The sequence below is a fragment of the Siphateles boraxobius genome, unplaced genomic scaffold (genome assembly GCF_051911475.1).
Source record: "Siphateles boraxobius isolate OS27281-9 unplaced genomic scaffold, OSU_SipBor_1 12, whole genome shotgun sequence".
In the NCBI taxonomy this organism is placed as follows: Eukaryota; Metazoa; Chordata; class Actinopteri; order Cypriniformes; family Leuciscidae; genus Siphateles; species Siphateles boraxobius.
This window is the reverse complement of record NW_027508722.1, coordinates 2277501-2298360: the sequence shown is the minus strand read 5'-3', so window position 1 is coordinate 2298360 and position 20860 is coordinate 2277501. Positions and strand designations below refer to the sequence as shown.

General features: G+C 38.2%; 1 protein-coding gene across 4 annotated transcripts in view; it reads left to right on the top strand.

Annotated features, from left to right (window-relative positions):
• The window catches only part of lars2 (leucyl-tRNA synthetase 2, mitochondrial), a 138096-nt gene that overhangs the window by 105082 nt on the left and 12154 nt on the right, over positions 1-20860 (top strand). For 3 of the 4 annotated variants that reach the window (XM_077206141.1, XM_077206132.1, XM_077206149.1), the window contains exons 15-19: positions 1211-1314; positions 4910-5092; positions 5983-6152; positions 12494-12571; positions 12653-12764. In XM_077206141.1, coding sequence (XP_077062256.1) covers positions 1211-1314; positions 4910-5092; positions 5983-6152; positions 12494-12571; positions 12653-12764 — 647 coding nt within the window. The remainder of the gene's footprint in view (positions 1-1210; positions 1315-4909; positions 5093-5982; positions 6153-12493; positions 12572-12652; positions 12765-20860) is intronic. The other variant, XR_013195596.1, reaches the window with a different exon arrangement.

Below are 20860 nucleotides of genomic sequence, written 5' to 3'. Positions count from 1 at the left end.
AGCTGAAAGCTAAAACAAAGCTATAAAAACTCATTCAAGTAGTCCAAGTCTTCTCAGGGCATTCAGAAGGTTTCTGTGATGACTTGTTCACATGTTGCATGGAATATTTTCTTAATATGATACTTCTATGGTGTTTTTTTTTTTCCTTTTTGATGCCTTGAAAGATTTTTATGGAAGCTTGTTTCCGCCACAGAATAAAACATCTGTAAAGATAATTGTGACTTTATTTCTCAGAACTGCGAGATATAAAATCAGAAATGCGTGAAATAAAGTAAGAATTGCTAGAGAAAAAACTAAGAATTCTGACTTTAAAACACATAATTGCAAGTTTATATCACACAATTCTGGCATATTTTCTTAGAATTGTGAGATATAAACTCGCAATTGCGAGTTATAAAGTCCAATTCTATGGGAAAAAAGACTGACTTTTTTTCCCTCAGAATAGCTTATATTTCACAATTCTGACTTTATAACACGCAATTACGACTTTGTCATGCAATTCTGACTTTATATCTCCCAATTGCGTATTATAAAGTGATAATTGCGAGATATAAACATGCAATTCTGAGAGAAAAAGTCAGAATTGCGAGTTTATATCTCATAATTCTGACTTTATATCTCCCAATTCTGACTTTATTTCACATAATTCTGACTTTATATCTCGCAATTCTGAGAAAGACTCGCAGAATTGCGAGATGTAAACTAGCAATTGTGAGAAAAAAAGTCAGAATTGTGAGATAAAAAGTCGCAATTACCTTTTTTATTTTTCATTCTGTGGCGGAAACAAGCTTCCATAGATTCTTCAAAATCTCGTCTGTTCGGTTCTAAATAATCAAAAATAACAGAATACTGGTTTGACATGAGGATTACGAAATACTGAGAGAGTTAAGGAATACTTTACCCAAAAATGAAAATGTTGTGTAAGATTTTTGAGGAAAACATTCCTGGATTTTTCTCCATCTATGAATGATCAACGTAGATCATTTTTAATTGACTGTCCAAAATCCATATTTAAGGTGCTCGGACTTCACTAAAGACCCGTGTCGTCGGCTGGGGTCGTGTGAAGCTGCAGAAACATGGATTTTGGACCATCAAAAATGGTCTATGTTGATCGACATTCAACAATCCCGGAATGTTTTCCTAAAAACTCTCAAGCTCTGTGATTGTTCACTTCATATCCATGAATGTCCGTTGTCTTCCTTCTTTTCAGGGAGCCCTTCAGAAAACTGCTGGTTCAGGGTCTCATAAAGGGCCAGACATTCAGGGTGGCAGAGACCGGCCAGTACCTGCCGAAAGAAGACATTGATTTCACAGGTGTGTGTGTGTGTGTGTGTGTGTGAGAGAGAGAGAGAGAGGGAGGATATAAATGAAGTACAGTATAATGCCATCAATGCTGGTGTTTGTGTTGGATTCTTGAAATCTGCGGTTGGAAAACTGTTGGAGTTTCTTTTGGCTCATAATTGGACTCTGCAACTGTTTAGTAGGAAACTGCATATGAATCTGATAATATAGAAGAATATATGTGACCCGTGCTGGCAAAAGGAGTCTGAATGTGCACGGGATCATTTCGAGCAACAGGCAAAACTTGTTTTCATAAAAATGAGTTCATTAAGCCCTCGTGTAGCGATCCCAATGCTCCAAATAGCAATTAAACATCTAAAAGTATCTCTGTTTGTAAGTTTTCTAAGAGAAAAGCGATCTTACTCGCGCTGACTGACAGATCAGATGCGTGCGCACAAAGACGGCCAAAATATACTCACATACACAGAATTATTTCAAAATAAAATCTTGGTGAGTATTCACACACACATTATCTATTATGTCATAAGTGAATGTTTAGTTAACTGTTGGGGAAAAACGTCTAATGTAACATTATATTAGATTCGTGCAGGTCTTAATAAATAGGCAAACAAATAATCAAACAATTGTGGAGAAAACATTGAATATGTATTTTTCTTATAGATATTTTGTTTTGATTTTGTGTTTGGCAAATTTGGTGTAATCACCAAGGATTGTAAGGTACTGTACAGTTGCTAGGTGATTTTTACTAAACTTTAACTTGATTTTTCTCAAAATTGACTTTGCTGACTCTGTCGACTTCAAACAGGTGCAGCTCAGTCATTTTTCCGTCTGATTCAAACAAATCATACATCATTTTGAAGGTTTTTGTTACTAGAGAATGTAAAAATAACTAATTTTTGAAAATTTGCTCATTGCTCGTTTTGAGATCACGGGTCATATATAGTTTTGCATATACTAACTATGGGAATGGAAGCCTGTCTTCTGTTAAAAGAAGAAATTGCCTTATTGGTAAAGAGTCAAACCTTGAACCATCCTGAAAAAAAGCATGTAACTTTGTTTACTAGTGGACTGATAAAAATAAGTGCTCTGACTCCTAGAAACTGCATTAACCCTCTGAGTCACACTCAGGACCTTCGGGTCCAAATGGGCCGGAAGGGTGGGATTCATATTTATTAAAAGAAAATCATATATTTTTTTTTTTTACTTGTTTTTTATAATATTTTTTCTTTTCTTTTTTGGTGTTTTGAGAATTTTATGATTTATAATTAATATTTATGCAATAAATATGACCCATTTCCCCCCAGTTTGCCCCCCATTGAATATAATAGAAAATTATTTTTTAAAAAAATATTTTTATTTTATTTTTTTTAAAGCTGTATTTCATTTTAGAGTCAAGCCTAGACCTCATGAAAGCAATTTTTGAAATGAGATGGATGCCATCTGGTGGACAAACTGAGCATTTTAAAAATGCAAAACACATAGGTAATCTGAATTTATTGGTTTGTTTATGTATAAAAGTGTGTGTGTGTGTGTGTGTGTGTGTGTGTGTGTGTGTGTGTGTGTGTGTGTGTGTGTGTGTGTGTGTGTGTGTGTGTGTGTGTGTGTGTGTGTGTGTGTGTGTGTGTGTGTGTGTGTGTGTGTGTGTGTGTGTGTGTGGATGTGTCTGTTTTGCACTCTTGATGTTTTATAGATTCACCCCTTCACTGTTGTGTGCTTTTTTTCTGGATCGTGGCTGATTTGTAGATTGTACGCACAAAAAAACTCGGTATTTTCAAATTTTTGCCAATTTGCCATTGATTTCCTATCCGGGTCCATTTGGACCCGAAGGTCCTGAGTGTGACCATTTTTTTTACAACCACTTAGATTATTCAAATCCTGTCCCCAATTTTTTTGGATGTTCATATACCAAGTACCAAAAAAGTCACCAAATTTCAGACCATTCCGATGAAGCTATGATTTAAAAAAATATATGTATTTAAATGCGTCGGGTCCATTTGGACCGAAGGGCCGCAAGCAAATGAGTGTGAAGTGTAAAACTGTCAGACAGCTTGTGCCATTTCACTGTGTAAAACGGATGAGACACTAGCATCTCAGCTCTCTTTGTGTGATGCTTTCTGTGGATGCTGGATCTAAAATGGATATATTTTGTTGCCAGGCAACAGGGTAAACAGACTTGCACTAGCATCTAAATTGGCTCCCAAAAACGTCTGTAATTTCTGCGATCTTAGCGATGATGGTTTTATAATGCGTGCGTGTGTGTGTGTGTGTAAACAGCGTAGAGGAGAAACGCTTATTACGGTAAACACAGCTGCGTCTCTTCCTGAGGGTTCAAACACCCCAGATCACATGAAAGACCCTGTTTACACCGCACTGAGTGTCCCATCACAGGTGTAAGCGCTTAATACAGGTGTACACGGGTCTTTCAGAGCTAGCGCTTAAAAGTCTGGGGTCTGTAGGATTTCTTTATGTTTTTGAATGAAATCTCTTCTGCTCACCATGGCTGCATTTATTTGATTAAAATGACAGTATAAATTGTAATATTGAAAAATATTATTACAATTTAAAATCAATATATTGTAAAATGTAATGCATTTCTTTAACCAAAGCTGAATTTTCAGCATCATTACTCCAGTCTTCAGTGTCACATGATCCTTCAGAAATCATTCTAATGATGATTTGAAGCTTATTTGAAAATGTTCTGGTTATTACAATGAAGATGCTTCATTTTTGTGTGGAAACCATGATAAAAAAAAGAAAATCTCAGAATTCTTTGATGAATTGTCAGTTCATTTATTTGAAACCAAAATCTTTTACAACATTATGGGCCCTATTTTAAGGATCTAAGCGCATGGTCTAAAGGTCTATGAGTAATGGGTGTGTTTTGGGCGTAACGTGAAATAAACCAATCAGAGTATCATCTCCACTTCTCTTTAAAAGCCGGTTGTGCTCGCGCCATGACGGATTCACTATTTACATGACGGGATTGCAAGCGGAAAAACTGAACGCTTCTCTAACGAGGAAAAGTGTGTGTGTGTGTGTGTGTGTGTGTGTGTGATGTTTTAGAGGTCTGGTCAGTGTAAGGAGAGAGAATTACAGTTTGGACAGTATAAAAACCATTACGTCTATGGAGAGTCCCCACAAACATAGTGTGTGTGTGTGTGTGTGAGGTTAAAGCTCAAACAGACCATCTATGGGACGAGCCGGATTCCACCATATCTTTATGTTCACACTATTAATATTTTACATTGTAATCCTTTTTTTTCCCGCGTCCCTGTAATAAGCAGAGTGTATGCGCGTTGTGGACCCGCCTATAGGCGCACTTTACTAATGCACTCTTTAAATAACAAAAAAAAGGACCAGGTTTAGAAACCTTTAGACCAGGTTTCAGTTGATCAATGCCTCAGTCTATTTCAGTTCCTCAAAAAAGCAACGCTATTTAATCATGAAATCAGAGACCCTTTTCTTAAAATCTAATGGAGAGCCATTTTAGATGTTACTTCCAGCCGTAAACAGTGATGTTTCTCATGACAAATGTTAATAGCAGATGTGATCCGTGTGGAACTGATCTGACACACACACACACACACACACTCTTTCTCTGTGGCAGGTTCAGAGCCCGTTCAGAGGGACACCGGGAGCCGACTGCAGGTCACATGGGAGAAGATGAGTAAATCCAAACACAACGGGCTGGACCCGCAGGAGGTGCTGCATCAGTACGGCCTCGACACCACGCGCCTCTACCTCCTGTACGCTGCCCCCCCTGAGCAGGACATCTTGTGGGACGTCAAGAGTGAGTGCACACACGCCTTTTAACATCTTTAGAATGTTTCTTTTTTCTTTTTACATATTAAAATAATTTAATAGAATAATGGAAATTTTTATAATTCCAGAAGTGTTAAGAAATGTAATGTTCTTCAATGTTCACACTCACAGTGAACGGCTTTTTCAGTCCTTTGTGATTAGGGATTTATCATTATTATTATTTAATTAAATTATTTAACTTATTGACTCAGAAATAGCCATTTCTAACTGATCAAATATTTTGACATAACCATAAAAATGTATACTCCACTGTATGTATACTCATTATTGAAATTCCTGTAGCTTTTTTAGGATTTCATTCATTTCCATGACTACATATTTTTAATTGTATTACATTTTTAACTGATTAAATGTTGTTGTTGTTGTTGAATCCAAAAATCTATAACCTTTTTTATAATTCCGTTTAATTTTCAAATATACATATATTTTTTTTTAAATTTCCGTGACATTTCCAGGTCTAGAACATCCAGGTTTTCCAAGATCTTGGAAGAAAAAGACCGATGTTCGAAATAAAAATTAATTAAAAAAAGGAATATGATGATTAGTTTATATCTTGATTTTTAGCTGTTTTTGTTTATTTTAATGCTTGTTTTAAATCATTTCTATATGTTTAATCATGCTATATTGAATGATATTGAATTATGTGTCCCCCTCACAAGTGTTTGAGAGCTACTGTTTTTTAATTTTTTTAATTTAATTTATTATTGCATGGAGATTTTATAACATTTGAGAGACTTGAGAAGAGTAAATGCATCCTGTGTGAACGGCCATTCACCTCCATCGTGTGTGTGTGTGTGTGTGTGTGTGTGTGTGTGTGTGTGTGTGTGTGTGTGTGTGTGTGTGTGTGTGTGTGTGTAGCTGATGCCATCCCAGGGGTGTTGAGATGGCAGGCCCGTCTGTGGGGTTTAGTCACCAAACTGAGAACGGCCCGCGAGGCTCAAGAGACGCCCGACCCGTCCGTCCTGAACAAGAGAGAGCGCTCCGAGGCCCAGAAGATCTGGGAGAACAAGAACTACGCTATCTCACAGGTGAACACACTCCAGAGGCCACACTGATGCTTACTAGGAAATGCATTTCACATCATCATCTCCTGGAGCCTGTTGCACCCAAATACACACTTTACCTGCTTGTAGAGTAAATGAGCAGTAAGTACTGAATATTTGAACGTTGTACCAGTAAATGTAGTTGACACCACATATAAGCTTATGGAGCAATGGTTGAAATAAATTAGTAAGTAACATAATAAAACTTTATATTCAGGATGCAGAGCTACTTTGTATTCAGTGGAGAACGGTATATTTTGCCCCTGACTGGTGTAGTTACAGCATCTACCAGCAGGGGCTGTTGGGTCATGCTAACTACCCAAACCCTCACCTTTAGCCCGTGATTTACACATCCCCAAGCCATCCTAGGTGTATATGACTTTCTTCTTTCAGACGAATGAAATCGGAGTTCTATATCCTGAAAAGTTATAAAGTTAAAGTTAATAAAATCGGAGTTATATATTCAGAAAAATATCCTGGCTCTTCCAAGCTTTATAATGGCAGTGAATGGCCGTTTCTGTATTTGAAGACCATCACAGTGCATCTATCCATGATAAAAGTAAATCCACACGACTCTGGGGGGTAATAAAGGCTTTCTGAAGTGAAGCGAAGCATTTGCGTAAGAAAAATATCCATATTTAAAACTTTATCAACTAAAATAACTAGCTTCCGGCAGACCGCCTACGCATCGAGTTACAGCGAAAGAGTAACACTGGACCCGACGCATGACGTAATGATGAACGCAGAGGAAAGAGTAAAAGAAAACACCACTCACGAACTAGAAGTCTAAAAGGAGAATCTTAAAGAGAAATGTGGGAGGAGCTTGAGTTTGTTTCCCAGCCGTTAGTTTGAACCGCGAGAGGCGTCTGAGCTTACGCTACTCCTACATCCGCCGTCACACATCGTCAAGTGTAAATCTTGTGGCGGAACTAGACTCGCGTAGGCGGTCTGTCGGAAGCTAGTTATTTTAGTCGATAAAGTTTTAAATATGGATATATTACTTACACAAATGCATCGCTTCGCTTCGGAAGGCCTTTATTAACCCCCGGAGCCGTGTGGATTTACTTTTATCATGGATGAACTGTGATAGACTTCAAAACATAAACGGCCATTCCCTGCCATTATAAAGCTTGGAAGAGCCAGGGCTTTTTTCATATAACTCAATGTAATAATTTAATTTGTCTGAAAGAAGAGGCATATACACCTAGGAAGGCTTGAGGGCGAGTAAATTAGGGGCTAATTTTCATTTTTGGGTGTACTGTCCCTTTAACTAGGGGCCTGTCCAAATACCCACACTTACAGTCTTGGCCACTTGAACAGGAAGTAAGTGCTAAAGTCTGTCCCATGTCTTAATAATGCCAAAGCGCTGAACGTGCTCTAAACACACACTATATAGAATACTACTTCGGGGTGGTATTCGAAGCTAAGCGTATCCCATCATGCATCCTGTTCTGGAACTCGTGTGCCCCGAAATCACATGATATCGAGGAAAGCATTTCACTGTATGTCAAATTAATTAGATATAAAATATAATTTGGTAGTAAAATATGAGAATAAAAAAAAAAACTGAACTAGAAGCACCACCATTTTTAATTGCCGTCTTCTGTAACATAGGGACTACTGAACAGAGATTTAGAAGTTTATTCTAAAATGCAAAGTATTGAAAATCATAATAAAGCTCTGAAAACACAACAAGTGTGTCCCATCGGGTAATCAAACGTTCTACACACAACGTTCTGCAGTCTTCACGCTCACTTAAACACTTGGGCCAAATACAGGAAATACGTCATGTAAGTAGACAAGTGGTCAAGTGCAAATACTGCCAGAGTGGGTATCTGGACAGATCATAGTGTTGAGGAAGAGTGAGTGAAGTGTTGCACTCTTTGACCACTGGGGGTCACTACAGCTCCCGTCTGCTTCTGTTCCAGTCTGGGTAGTTTAGAAATGCTTGGGTTGAAACTGATTCGTGAAATTAGCAATATTTCATGCATTCTGTTCATAAACCTCATGTGTAAAAATGACAAAAATACTCTTTTCTCTCAAAGCAAAATTTACAGTAGGGTAACCTCTGAACACGGTAAAAAAAACAAAAAAACAATTGCAAGTCTAGTTGCTGCCTTTATTTTTTTGGTACAATCAAATTGGCTGTGCAAGTCATTTTTAATTCCTCCTTCAAAATCGTTTAAAAATCCTTAAAAAATTGTCTAGTTGAATCTCGTATGAATAAAATAAATTTAAATTATTTTGTTGATTTAAAGTAAAGGGAAAACATTAATTTCCATGATTATTGATCATATTATTTTTTACAGAGAAAGGAATAGTTTGTGCAGAAATAATGAACATTCTTTCATTGTTCATTTACTATATGTTGTTCCTAAAATGACCTTTCTGTGGAACACGAAAGATGTTTTGAAGAATGTTTAAACAGTTTCTTTCTCCCATAAACTGCACATAATAACCACATCTGTCACCAATAAACACAAACAGCCCCATAAAGTAGTTCATTGACTCAAAGCCCATTTTAGGCCCATTTCAATCTTTGTTTAGAAAAAAGGACAGCCTGAACATTCGGCTAAACGTTTGCTTTTGTGTTCCATGGAAGAAAGTCAAATAGGTTTACAATACAAGAAATAGAAATTCATATTTTTATTCGGCAATGATGTGACAGTAAAGACAATGTTTCTATTTCAAATAAATGCTGTTCTTTGAACTTTCTGTTCATTAAAGAATCGCAGTATCACAGTTTCCACAGAAATATGAAAAGGCACAACATTTTTCAACATTGATGATAATCAGAAATGTTTCTTGAGCATCAAATCATCATATTAGAGTGATTTCTGAAGGATCATGTGACACTGAAGACTGGAGTAATGATGCTGAAAATACAGCTTTCATCACAGGAATAAATTACAGTTTACTATATATTCATATAGAAAACAGTTATTTCACATGGTAATAATATTTCATAATATTACTGTTTTTACTGTATTTTTGATCAAATAAATGCAGCCTTGGTGAGCAAAATAAACTTCTTTTAAAAAAACATAAAAAATATTACTGACCCCAAACTGTAAATTGACATGGAGGTGCATAAATGACATAATCTTCATTTTGGAGTGAACTATTTCTTTAGCAAATTGAAAGAGTGTGTCCAGTGGGAAAGTGACGTTACGTGTGGAATGTGTAAATATAGCCAGTATAAATAGCCTCTCCAGGGCTGATATTGATTTTGAGCTGGTAAAAGTGCCTCTGGACTCGACTGGATCCGATCCAGAGCTGTTAAGACTCCCAGTATCTGATGTTGTGCCGGGAAAAGTCCTTCCTTCGGTCAGGGCCTCTCCCGGACAGTGGCTGTTCTGATCCAGAGGAAACTGGGGATGTAGTCTCAAACATGACAAAAGAGAAGCGTTATCAGTGAATAAACCTCCATCCTCTGCAGAAATGATGAGGAACCTTGTGACATTCAAGCTTCCTACATAAGCAGACTGCTGAATTAAAGTGCTCTACATAGACAGCAACACGAGGCACTCAGGAGGCTTCACTTACAATTCAATACTCGGAATTGAGTTTGGTAATACTAAATTAATAAGGCTGTGTTGGAGTCAGATTGAACGTTTTTTAAAGGCTTTATTTAATTTATTTCAAATTCAGTAAAACAGTAGTATCGTGAAATACTATTACACTTTAAAATAACTTTTCTATTTGAATTTTTTGTAAAATGTATGTTTATTCAGTTCACTTCATAGCTAGTGAAATTTGCAACATTCACGCTGTTATTGAACTAAATTGAATCAACATTACATTAAAATTAAAATTTAGCAGAATAATGACACTGTTGTCTTTTTAGAGCTGCTTTACAGCTAAAATTGAATTTGTTTCATAGCTGAACTGCAACATTAACACTGTTATTGTTCTGCTTATTACTGTAAAGCTGCTTTGAAACAATCTGTATTATAAAAAGCGATATATAAATAAAAGGTAGGGCTGTGAAACGATTAATCGCATCCAAAATAAAAGTTTGTGTTCACATAATAGATGCACCGATTGATCGGCTGGTGATCGGAATCGGCCGATCACGTGATCGGCCACGACCGGTCAGTCTGATATATCCCGATTTTTTGCCGGTCAAATGCACTCGGGCGCCGCATGATTAACATCGCGCAACATCAGCATCACACGTGCACATGGAAACGCACATGTAGGAAACCCTGTGAATTACGGCCGTTTCACACCACAAGCGTGAACACCGCGGGGTTTTTTTCCGGCGTGCATTTTGATCAATGTTTGCATTCACAGGAGCAGCAGTGAAGCGCTAGCCTGGTAATACCAGACTCTGCTACTTCACTTTGCTTCGTACACAGAGTCTGGGATAGCATAATAGAGAAGTGTTTTCTCTCTCGCTAGGGGGCGCGTACTGAAGTTTAAAATCATTGGTTACCCGTAAGCCAATCAGATAAGTTTGTTTATGACGCATGTTATGCGCCGACACAGCCGCATCGAACCACAGACATCATGCATCGAACTCAAATCTATGATCGAACCTCCACTGTAAACACTTGATGTTGCGAGCGAAATACCCGAGTGAACATGGCTGTAAACGACTTTTTTGATCTGTGAGTGATGTAATAGAATGACTGATGCGCTTGACAGGGCACAAACGAGCAGAGAGAGAGAGAGAGAGAGAGAGAGAGAGAGAGAGCCCCGGCCGCGCGCGCGCACTCCCACGTCTACAAACAACACGAGCGCTGTCTTTGCTCTCTCTCCCTCGCGCATATTCATAAAAATCAATCGACAAGATAGTAAGAGGTCGGAAGACCGCGGTTTCACGTGGAGCATTTGGAGATTTTTAGAGATTATAGACTCTAGGAACAACATCTCAATTAACAACATCTCAACTATAAAGGCCTGTCTCATATAAGTTAGACGCCTATCTCAAGTACAAGCCGGTGCAGTTCGACGATTTGGGCAAATAAAAGCCTGGGCTATTATTTGCAGTTTTACGGTATTTAAGACCTGGAAAAGAAAAGAGACACTGACCTGTCTAAAGGCTCCCCAGTCTCTCGCTGACGATCGGTAATAGTTGATAAATTAAACTTTTCCCAAAGGGAGTAGGGCCACAACATCACCTCCATTCAAAATGTTTAATACACACTCTTCGTGTTCGGGCTTCAGTTTGCTAATGCCGGGAATATTCTCCACAACAGAGCGAATTGCATCCGCGTCTCCATATCAGCGGTCGTTTTCGATTTCCCTGACCTAATCTTAAACACGGCGCTTACCGACTACGTCACGGCTTTCAGCCCGCCCTCTGTTCGTTGATTGGCCAGGCTGTTTTCAGGCCGGTGGAAAACAGAAAGATAGGCTGCTATCTCAGACTGACTACAGGAGCGAAATGAAATTAGCGGAAGTAGGAAGTCTGACGTAGTCAGGCTAGCGTGATTTTTTTTCCCAAACCACTTCAGCGGAAATCCCGCCCTGCAGCCGATTTCATTGGTTTAGGTTACAGTGACGGGTAGGTTTAGGGATCAGTGTTTGGTGTAGGCAATCAGTACAGTGATTGACATGACCAATGAAAACTTTAGAATCGGCTGCAGGGCGGGATTTCCGCTGAAGTGGTTTGGGAAAAAAAATCACGCGTCAGGCTATATTATTAATATTTTATATATAAATAACAAATTTTTCTTAAATATATAATAATTATACACAGGACACAAACATATATTATGTAAACACAAACTTCTTTTTTGGATGCGATTAATCGCGATTAATCGTTTTACAGCCCTAAATAAAGGTGACTTGACTATAAAGCTGATAGTTTTCAGTGTTGCCAGACGTATGATAATTATTGTATTTGTATGATACGTATTTGTCCTCTGTACAATCAATAATAATATCCCATAATGTACGATAATTTCAGAATTGATGATGGTGCTGTAATCATAAGGCTTCTGTACTATTGATCTAGCTGTGGATTCTGCCGTCATGATTGTGAACGTGGTGTTACACATGTCTTCCATCTCATCTCACGTCACGTCTTCTCGGCCAATCACCGTGGAGAATGACTCTCTCATGAGCACAAGTTAACGTTCCTTTTATATATTGTATGCAATGTTGTATATCATATACATTTTGCATGAAAACGTTTAGCAATAAAGTAATTTGTTGGTCGTGTCAAAAAGTGTTTGTTCTAGATAAACAGCTGTATTCTGTACGTTTGACTCGTGCATTATCATTTTCTTCCAAATACGATCATTTTGAGCTTCTGGTACGATACTTGGACATTTGCAATCTGGCAACAATGCTAAGCAAGATTATTCTCTTGTCAGGTCACAGGTCACTTCACAGAGGACTTCTTGTTTAATGCGGCCATCTCTCGACTCATGGGCCTGACCAACACACTCTCAGTAAGTCAACAGTCGGTCTGACTTCCAGAATAATGTGTTTGGAAATTGAGTTTCTGAGCTTTGCATTCTCTCTGACCGTAGCAAGCCTCGGCTGGAGTGGTTCTGCACAGCGTGGAGTTCGAGGAGGCTTTGGCTTCGCTCTGTGTGATGACGGCACCCATGTGTCCACACCTGGCTTCTGAACTCTGGGCAGGTACGACAGACTCGACAGCCTCCACATTTACTCATCCTCGTGTTTCCAAAGCTGGACAGTTCAATAAACGTGAATGTGGATGACACTGCCAAGCTACAAAAAGAAAAGTGTCATAAAAGTGGTCCATAAGACTTACTGTATGTGCTTAAATTCTGACCTCGCACCAGTAGGCTTAGGCCGTGTGTCCACCAAAGCGTTTTTTCACGCGGCTGGCGTATTTTTTCAATTATTTTCAATGGGAGCGCCGCGTTTTTAGAACGCCATGAGCGTAATGCTGTGTTCACACCGGACGCGAATAGCGCGTCAAATTCGCGCCTACCGCGTCTAGTTAATCGCTTGACCACTTTGAATCCATTCGGGCGTCAAGAGCGAAATTGACGCGTGTAAAAAACAAAAGTTTGAAGCGAAATTTACGCGCGTCGGAGGCGAAATCCGATGAAACTCCGGAGGCGAAACCCGTTGACGGCCATCTTTTTACATGTTTTGATGTCCACATGTTCTTGTTCAAGAAATTACAGTGACTGTAGCATTTCTATCGTAAAGAAGTGGAGAAATATTAAAGATAAATTTGTATTTACAACTTACCAGGTTGCCCAATCTCCTCACTGACCCTCTTCCAAGCGAGGTCCTTTTTGTTCCTGTCTCTGTACAAATATGAAGTGGAATCGTACAATTCTGGGTGACTGCTTACAGCAAGAATTAATTTTTCCTCCATATCTGTCAGTGATTTTGGAATGAAAGATTCCGAGCGGGAGTTTACTTCACTTTACCTCCTGAGTGACAGCAGGCAGCTAGGCTCCTGATTGGTTAACGCGGCGCGAATTGACGCCAAAGTTCAGATTTTTCAACTCGCGCGGCAGACGCGAATTCGCGTCAAACGCGTGAATGCACCATTCGCGCGTAACGCGGCAGACGCTCAATTCACGCGAACTTGGCGCGCGAATGAGGCGTATTCGCGTCTACCGTGCCGAACTCTGCACCTCATTCGCGCCGCAGGAATTTTTTACACGCGTAACGCGTCTTTGCATTGACTTAACATTGAAATCACTCGCGCCAGACGCGCTATTCGCGTCCGGTGTGAACTCAGCACAATGAGCGTTGTTTTCACCCTGAAGCGCTGAGCGCTCTGCGTTTTTTACAGGTCGCCGAGAGTTGAAGAATGTTCAACTGTGGGTAAAACGCTGCGCTCATCACTGTCACTTTTTACCCAACCGTCCAATCACAGTGGAGGAGGGGCGGGGCTAATACCACACCGACCAACTGTCACAACATTCTTTCTGTACAACGACGTCAACAAAATGGATGAAAAATAAATTTTTAGTATGAAGCAAATTATCTGCGAAATCATTTACAAGTAAACTGCGGATATTCAGTATCATAGCAACGAAGCGTCTCAATGGAAAAAACGCAGCGCTGCCAAAACGCTCTCAAGCGCCCACAGCTGGGCGTTTTCAGCAGAGCGTCTAGCGTTTTCAGCCGGCTAAAAACGCTTTGGTGGACACACGGCCTCAGGCCTGACAATAATAAAATAAAATTTACGAGTAAATACGAGTGAGGAGCTCGGGATTTTCTTTAAGTCAGTTTGATGTCAGTAAGAAACATGGTGGAAAACTACAATACTTCAAGGTATTTAGCTGTGATATTGTCAGGCTTTTCTATTTACAGTGCAGTAAGCTAATCGCCTGCACAGAATATGATAGCATTATAAAATAGCCTAACAATAATATGTAACGATAAAGTTTGCAGTGGCTTCATAAATTAACTAAAAGCATAAAAAGTACACTTTATACAAATCTTTGTTCTTCATTTTCTAGAACTAGAGTTTAAGAACATTGCTGTATTTTTGTGTAATTACTTAAGAGAAAGTACACCGCCATCTTACTCCGACGAAAGTGACTTTTTTTTGTAGGGTGAGCACCCGTCCCGGTTTGCGTTGAATCGCACAGCATTTTCAGCCCTTGTCCCGCACGTCGCATATTGAGAAAATGTCCTGCATTTTCATCAGTCTGTTGGTTTTTGAATATCATATTAAGAAAACGTGCGTGCGTTCTTTTGCCATTTTTAAGACAGCATTTTATTTATTCTTTTTGCGGCGTATAGTTTTTCACCCATATTTAACAGCGCTTCGTCAGAAGTACAAATACTACAGCCGTTTTTAACCCTCTGGGCTTCTTCGTCCGAAAATGACCGAAACCATTTACTTTTTTAATTTTTTTGCTTCATCGGAGGGGGCTGAAACTTGGTGACTTTTGTTGTATTACCTTTGTGATCACACAAAAAAATCAAGGAGATGATTTGGATATGTTAAAGGGTTGTAAAAAAAATAGTCACACTTAGCTTCCTCCCGGTCAAAAATGACCGAGATAGAAAATGAATGGGAAATACAAAAAAATAGGAAAACTCAGAGAAACTTTTGCTGGTACAAACTACAGATCAGCCACTGTGCAGAAAAAAAGTGTACAGCAATGAAGGGGTGACACCCTAAAACATCAAGAGTGCAAATAAGACACCCCCCCCCACACACACACACACACACACACACACACACACACACACACACACACACACACACACACACACACACACACACACACACACACAGATAAACTGGCAAGACTGCAACAGCAAATTTTTAGAATAAGCAAAATAAAATCAATAAATAAAAAATAAAAAACTCTCGCTCAAATGCACGCACACACACAAACACACACACACACACACACACACACACACACACACACACACACACACACACACACACACACACACACACACACACACACACACACACACACACACACACACACACACACACACACACACACACACACAAAGAGAGAGAGAAATGGACTGGAAAGACTGCAACAGCAAATTTTGAGAATATGCAAAAAATAAATAAAAAATACAGAAGACTCTCGCTCAAATGCACACACACACAAATCATAATCAAATTATTCTCATAACTCACAATTAACACCACAAAATAGGTATCTAATCTCATCTTTTTAATGCATCTAATCACTTCGATCAACTCCTAAAGAGTGCTGAGTAATCCCTCTAAAACGGAGTGTACCACCCACAGGCGCCACCTAGCTTCGAAAATAATAATAATAATATTTTTCAAAAATATTACCATTATCAACTTAAAATAGGTGTCATTTGAAAACCTAGAGTCTGAAATTTACAATGAATTTAGCCAATTTGATAAACTCCTAAGTAGTGCTGAATTATTTGCTGATAAATAGAAAAAAAAAATCATAATTTATGAAGTACTTTTTTGTACTACACACTGCAATATGTCAAAAACACCATACAGCTCAGATAGTCATGTGTCATTTGAAAGGTCTCAATGAGTACGATACAGCAAGCATAATTGTTTCGGGCTTTTTTCTAAGCTTGAGCAAGGTTTTGTACAAGAAGCCCCTCGAGATACATTTGTAAATCATAAATGGATGCTTAATTTAGGACACATTTTCGCCCGTAACTTCATGAAACATGCTCTGATTGTGGAGAATGACGCATCATTATGTATGATTAAAATGAGTCCAAACTCAACATAATCCGTCACTCAAAACTAAAGATAATTATCGTTGAGTTCTAACACAAAAAACCCCCCCACAGAGGCACGTAGTCGAGCAAGGTAGCTTAGACTTGGCCTTTTCACTCATATCTTTATGAAACATCAATCATGAAAAATGGCGTTTTAACACAAAAAAATACCACGGACGCACCTAGCAAGTATACTGATGAAGCACTCGCGTTTGTTTTTCGCTTATAACTTCGTGAAGCATGCACAGACCATAGAAAATTGCACATCATTGTTTCCAAAATACGCATGATCATATTTGAAAAAAAATATTGCCTTGATTAACACAAAATAGGTGTCATTTGAAAGCGTAGGGTCTGTACTTTACAGTGAATGTAGCCAATTTGACAAACTCCTAATTATTGCTGAGTTATTTGCAGATAAATATAATTTTATTTTTTTCATAATCTAAAAAATACTTTTTTTTACTATGTACTGCAATGTTTCAAAACATCATACAGCTCATCACAGATCGTTGAAAATGGCACATCATTTTTTACAGCATATTATTATAATTAAAATGAGACCAAAATGAACATAATTGCATTGATGACAAGATATTATCCATGGAGGAACAATATTAAAAATGCCCATCAGGGGCGTCAATGACTAAACAAAAAGGCTATCTTGGTTCCAAATGCTGGAACTTTTGATTCCTTTATCCAATCACCACAAAATTTGATTCAGATGCAGCTCACATGTAGCGGGACTTCACCAAAAAATAATTTTCCTCCTACCTTATTTCCTTCCTGAGTAATTCCATGTCAAACAAGAAAGATATGCAAAATCATAATAAAAATTATATATATTTTTTGTCTTTTATCAGCAGTTTCTCAGCAGAAGAATGTCCAAATGTAATGTAATTTATATTTTCAAAAAATGTGAAAGGTTTTCTATCAAACGATACCTACATTTTGAGTCTCCTTGTTATAGTTTTGGAGTTATGAGTCTTTACTATTATGTGTCACTCAGACAAAACAACTCTTAAGGGGTTAATAATAATTAATAATAATAATGCAAAACCTGATATTTATCTAAAAAAAATGTAAAAAAAATAAAAAAGTTGTCTTTTAGAATATCTAAATATATATCTAAATTAAAAAAATGAATAAGATAGATAAATCATGTCTAAAACAACAATAGGAATCAAAAAGCCTTTCTATGTATTTATATAGGAAGCTATGGGAGCCTACAGGCGCTTACAGGACATATTACACACAATTATATATTTTTAAAGCCACTAGATGGCGCTCTTCTCACTTGAAATTTTTTTGTTTGTTTGAAGGCCTAGACTCTATTTTTATGTGAAATGTTGCATTTATTGAAAAAAAAGAAAAAAAACATATAATTAATGCAAAGTATCATAAAAAACTCTAAAAATTCTAAATAATAATCAGAAAATATTATAGAACAAAAATATATTTGATTGGTTATCCTTGGAAAAAATAAAGTTACATTTTAAAGCTTCGTCCGTTTTAAGTGTAACCCATTTACGAAGAAGCCCAGAGGGTTTAAATCCTATCCAATGGTTGAAAGGACAGGAGTAAACACGGTCACTAGTGGGTTGTGACGCTGTCAATCAAAATGTGGAGCGGTGATTCGTTCCATGTGCTCCCTATGAGAAAACAAATGGATAATTCGGTGAATTTAAATTTAACAGAATTTATCAACTTGTTGCCAGCTGTGGTTGTTTTAATTCGCATCCTTTCTAAAAAAAATATGAAAGTTTTTGGTTTAAAATATTCTTAATATATAAGACTGGCAACGATCTAAATTCATGTTGGTTTATATTTTATTTGTTCAATATTTATGTTGTTGGATTTAAGTTTCAAACTGTTTCAAAAATAGTGATCTGCAGAAGAATTTTTATCAGCTGAAAGGCACAATACAAATGTTTTTATTAAGTTAGATAAACATTATATAACAGTTTCAGGTTATGTTTCAGTGTTTGTAACATGTCCCACACAAACGTATAATCGTCCCACATTTGGTTTGTTTGATGGTGGTCACCCTAGTTATTTGGCTGATTTGGATGTTAATCTTGTGCTTGGTGGATGCTAACCTTCAGGGAAACATGTCCATGTACAGTCAAACCAAAATTATTCAGGCACCAGATATCATTTGTGATATTTTTTACTAGTGGGTGCAGGACACTATAGTTCATTTATTGAGACCAAAAATTATTCAGACACTTTGAGCTGACCATGTTTTGTTTCGAACAGCCAAGTGTTTTTTTTCTTTAATTGCTAATGCGACATTTTTACAGCACAGACTGAACAACATGAAGCATTGCTTGGTCATTGTTTGAGCTAAACTGGTATTATACATACATAGGTACATAGACAAGCATGACACACTGCTCATGTCACACATACACACATTGTTTCATGTTCCTGGTGAATATCTGTGCTGTAGATAATCCGACAGGACGACTATTTGTGTTTACACCAACATGTTCACTATTATCTTGTTATAAATACCTTAATGAAGTTCTGTATGTCTTATGTTTAGTACAATTACAACTCATTAAACTGAGCCAGTGGCACCCATAACTGTCAAGATCATATTAACTGTGTTTATACTTAACATAATATTGTAAATGTTTATGAACCAGACGCTTTGTCATTTCAAACATCAATGAGCATGCTTATGTTAAATTCCTTATTACACTCCTTCATATTTGTGTATGCACAATGTCAGTTAAACTGGTAATAATAGTTTATATCAGCAAAAAACACATGCATGAAATCCCTGCATCAACAATAGTAATCCCGCATGATCCGTACATCAGTCTTTGAAGAGTTTTCTTCTTCCACACCTTCTACAAACCTCATTTGATTTAAACTTGTGCATTCAGTCATCATATTGTTCGTTTTCATGATCAATTTTAAATGCCCTTTAATTTTAGTGCTTTTAAATGCTTTTACTTTTAGGGATGCACCGATATGAACATTTTGGCTGATACCGATAACCGATAATTCTTTATATTTGAAAGCCGGTAGCTGATATATTTTTATATTATTTTTGACTGCTTGATTTCAGAAGCAAAAGGCTCACCATTAAAAGCAGTGTCCCAAACACTTCAACATAAATCAAACACTTCAACATAAATCAAACACTTCAACATAAATCAAACATATACAGTACAGTAGCCTAGTTTAAACCACTGTAAGTTTTAACATTAATTTTAAACTCCTATGGCCAAAATAAAACCAATATTTGGAAATTTTAGTCTACTAATTCTACTAACTATATAACATTGCATCTCCATGTCAACTAACTCTCATTAGAGTATTAGTAGACGGTTAGGTTAGATTACGTTAGGTTAGGTTAGGTTAGATTAGATTAGGTTAGGTTAGATTAGGTCAGGTTAGATTAGGTCAGGTTAGGTTAGGTTAGGTCAGGTTAGGTTAGGTCAGGTCAGGTTAGGTTAGGTCAGGTCAGGTCAGGTCAGGTTAGGTCAGGTTAGGTCAGGTTAGGTCAGGTTAGGTTAGGTCAGGTCAGGTTAGGTCAGGTTAGGTCAGGTTAGGTCAGGTTAGGTCAGGTTAGATTAGGTCAGGTTAGGTTAGGTTAGGTTAGGTCAGGTTAGGTTAGGTTAGGTCAGGTCAGGTCAGGTTAGGTTAGGTTAGGTCAGGTCAGGTCAGGTCAGGTCAGGTTAGGTTAGGTCAGGTTAGGTCAGGTTAGGTTAGGTTAGGTCAGGTCAGGTTACGTCAGGTTAGGTCAGGTTAGGTCAGGTTAGGTTAGGTTAGGTCAGGTCAGGTTAGGTCAGGTTAGGTCAGGTTAGGTCAGGTCAGGTTAGGTCAGGTTAGGTCAGGTTAGATTAGGTCAGGTTAGGTCAGGTTAGGTTAGGTTAGGTCAGGTCAGTTTAGGTTAGGTCAGGTCAGGTTAGGTCAGGTTAGGTCAGGTCAGGTTAGGTCAAGTCAGGTTAGGTTAGGTCAGGTTAGGTCAGGTTAGGTTAGGTTAGGTTAGGTCAGGTTAGGTCAGGTTAGGTCAGGTCAGGTTAGGTTAGGTTAGGTCAGGTTAGGTCAGGTTAGGTCAGGTTAGGTCAGGTTAGGTCAGGTTAGGTCAGGTCAGGTTAGGTCAGGTTAGGTCAGGTCAGGTCAGGTTAGATTAGGTCAGGTCAGGTTAGGTCAGGTTAGGTCAGGTCAGGTTAGGTTAGGTCAGGTTAGGTTAGGTCAGGTCAGGTTAGGTTAGGTCAGGTCAGGTCAGGTTAGGTCAGGTTAGGTCAGGTCAGGTTAGGTCAGGTTAGGTCAGGTCAGGTTAGATTAGGTCAGGTCAGGTCAGGTTAGGTCAGGTTAGGTCAGGTTAGGTCAGGTCAGGTCAGGTTAGGTCAGGTTAGGTCAAGTCAGGTTAGGTTAGGTCAGGTTAGGTCAGGTTAGGTTAGGTTAGGTTAGGTCAGGTTAGGTCAGGTTAGGTCAGGTCAGGTTAGGTTAGGTTAGGTCAGGTTAGGTCAGGTCAGGTTAGGTCAGGTTAGGTCAGGTTAGGTCAGGTCAGGTCAGGTCAGGTTAGG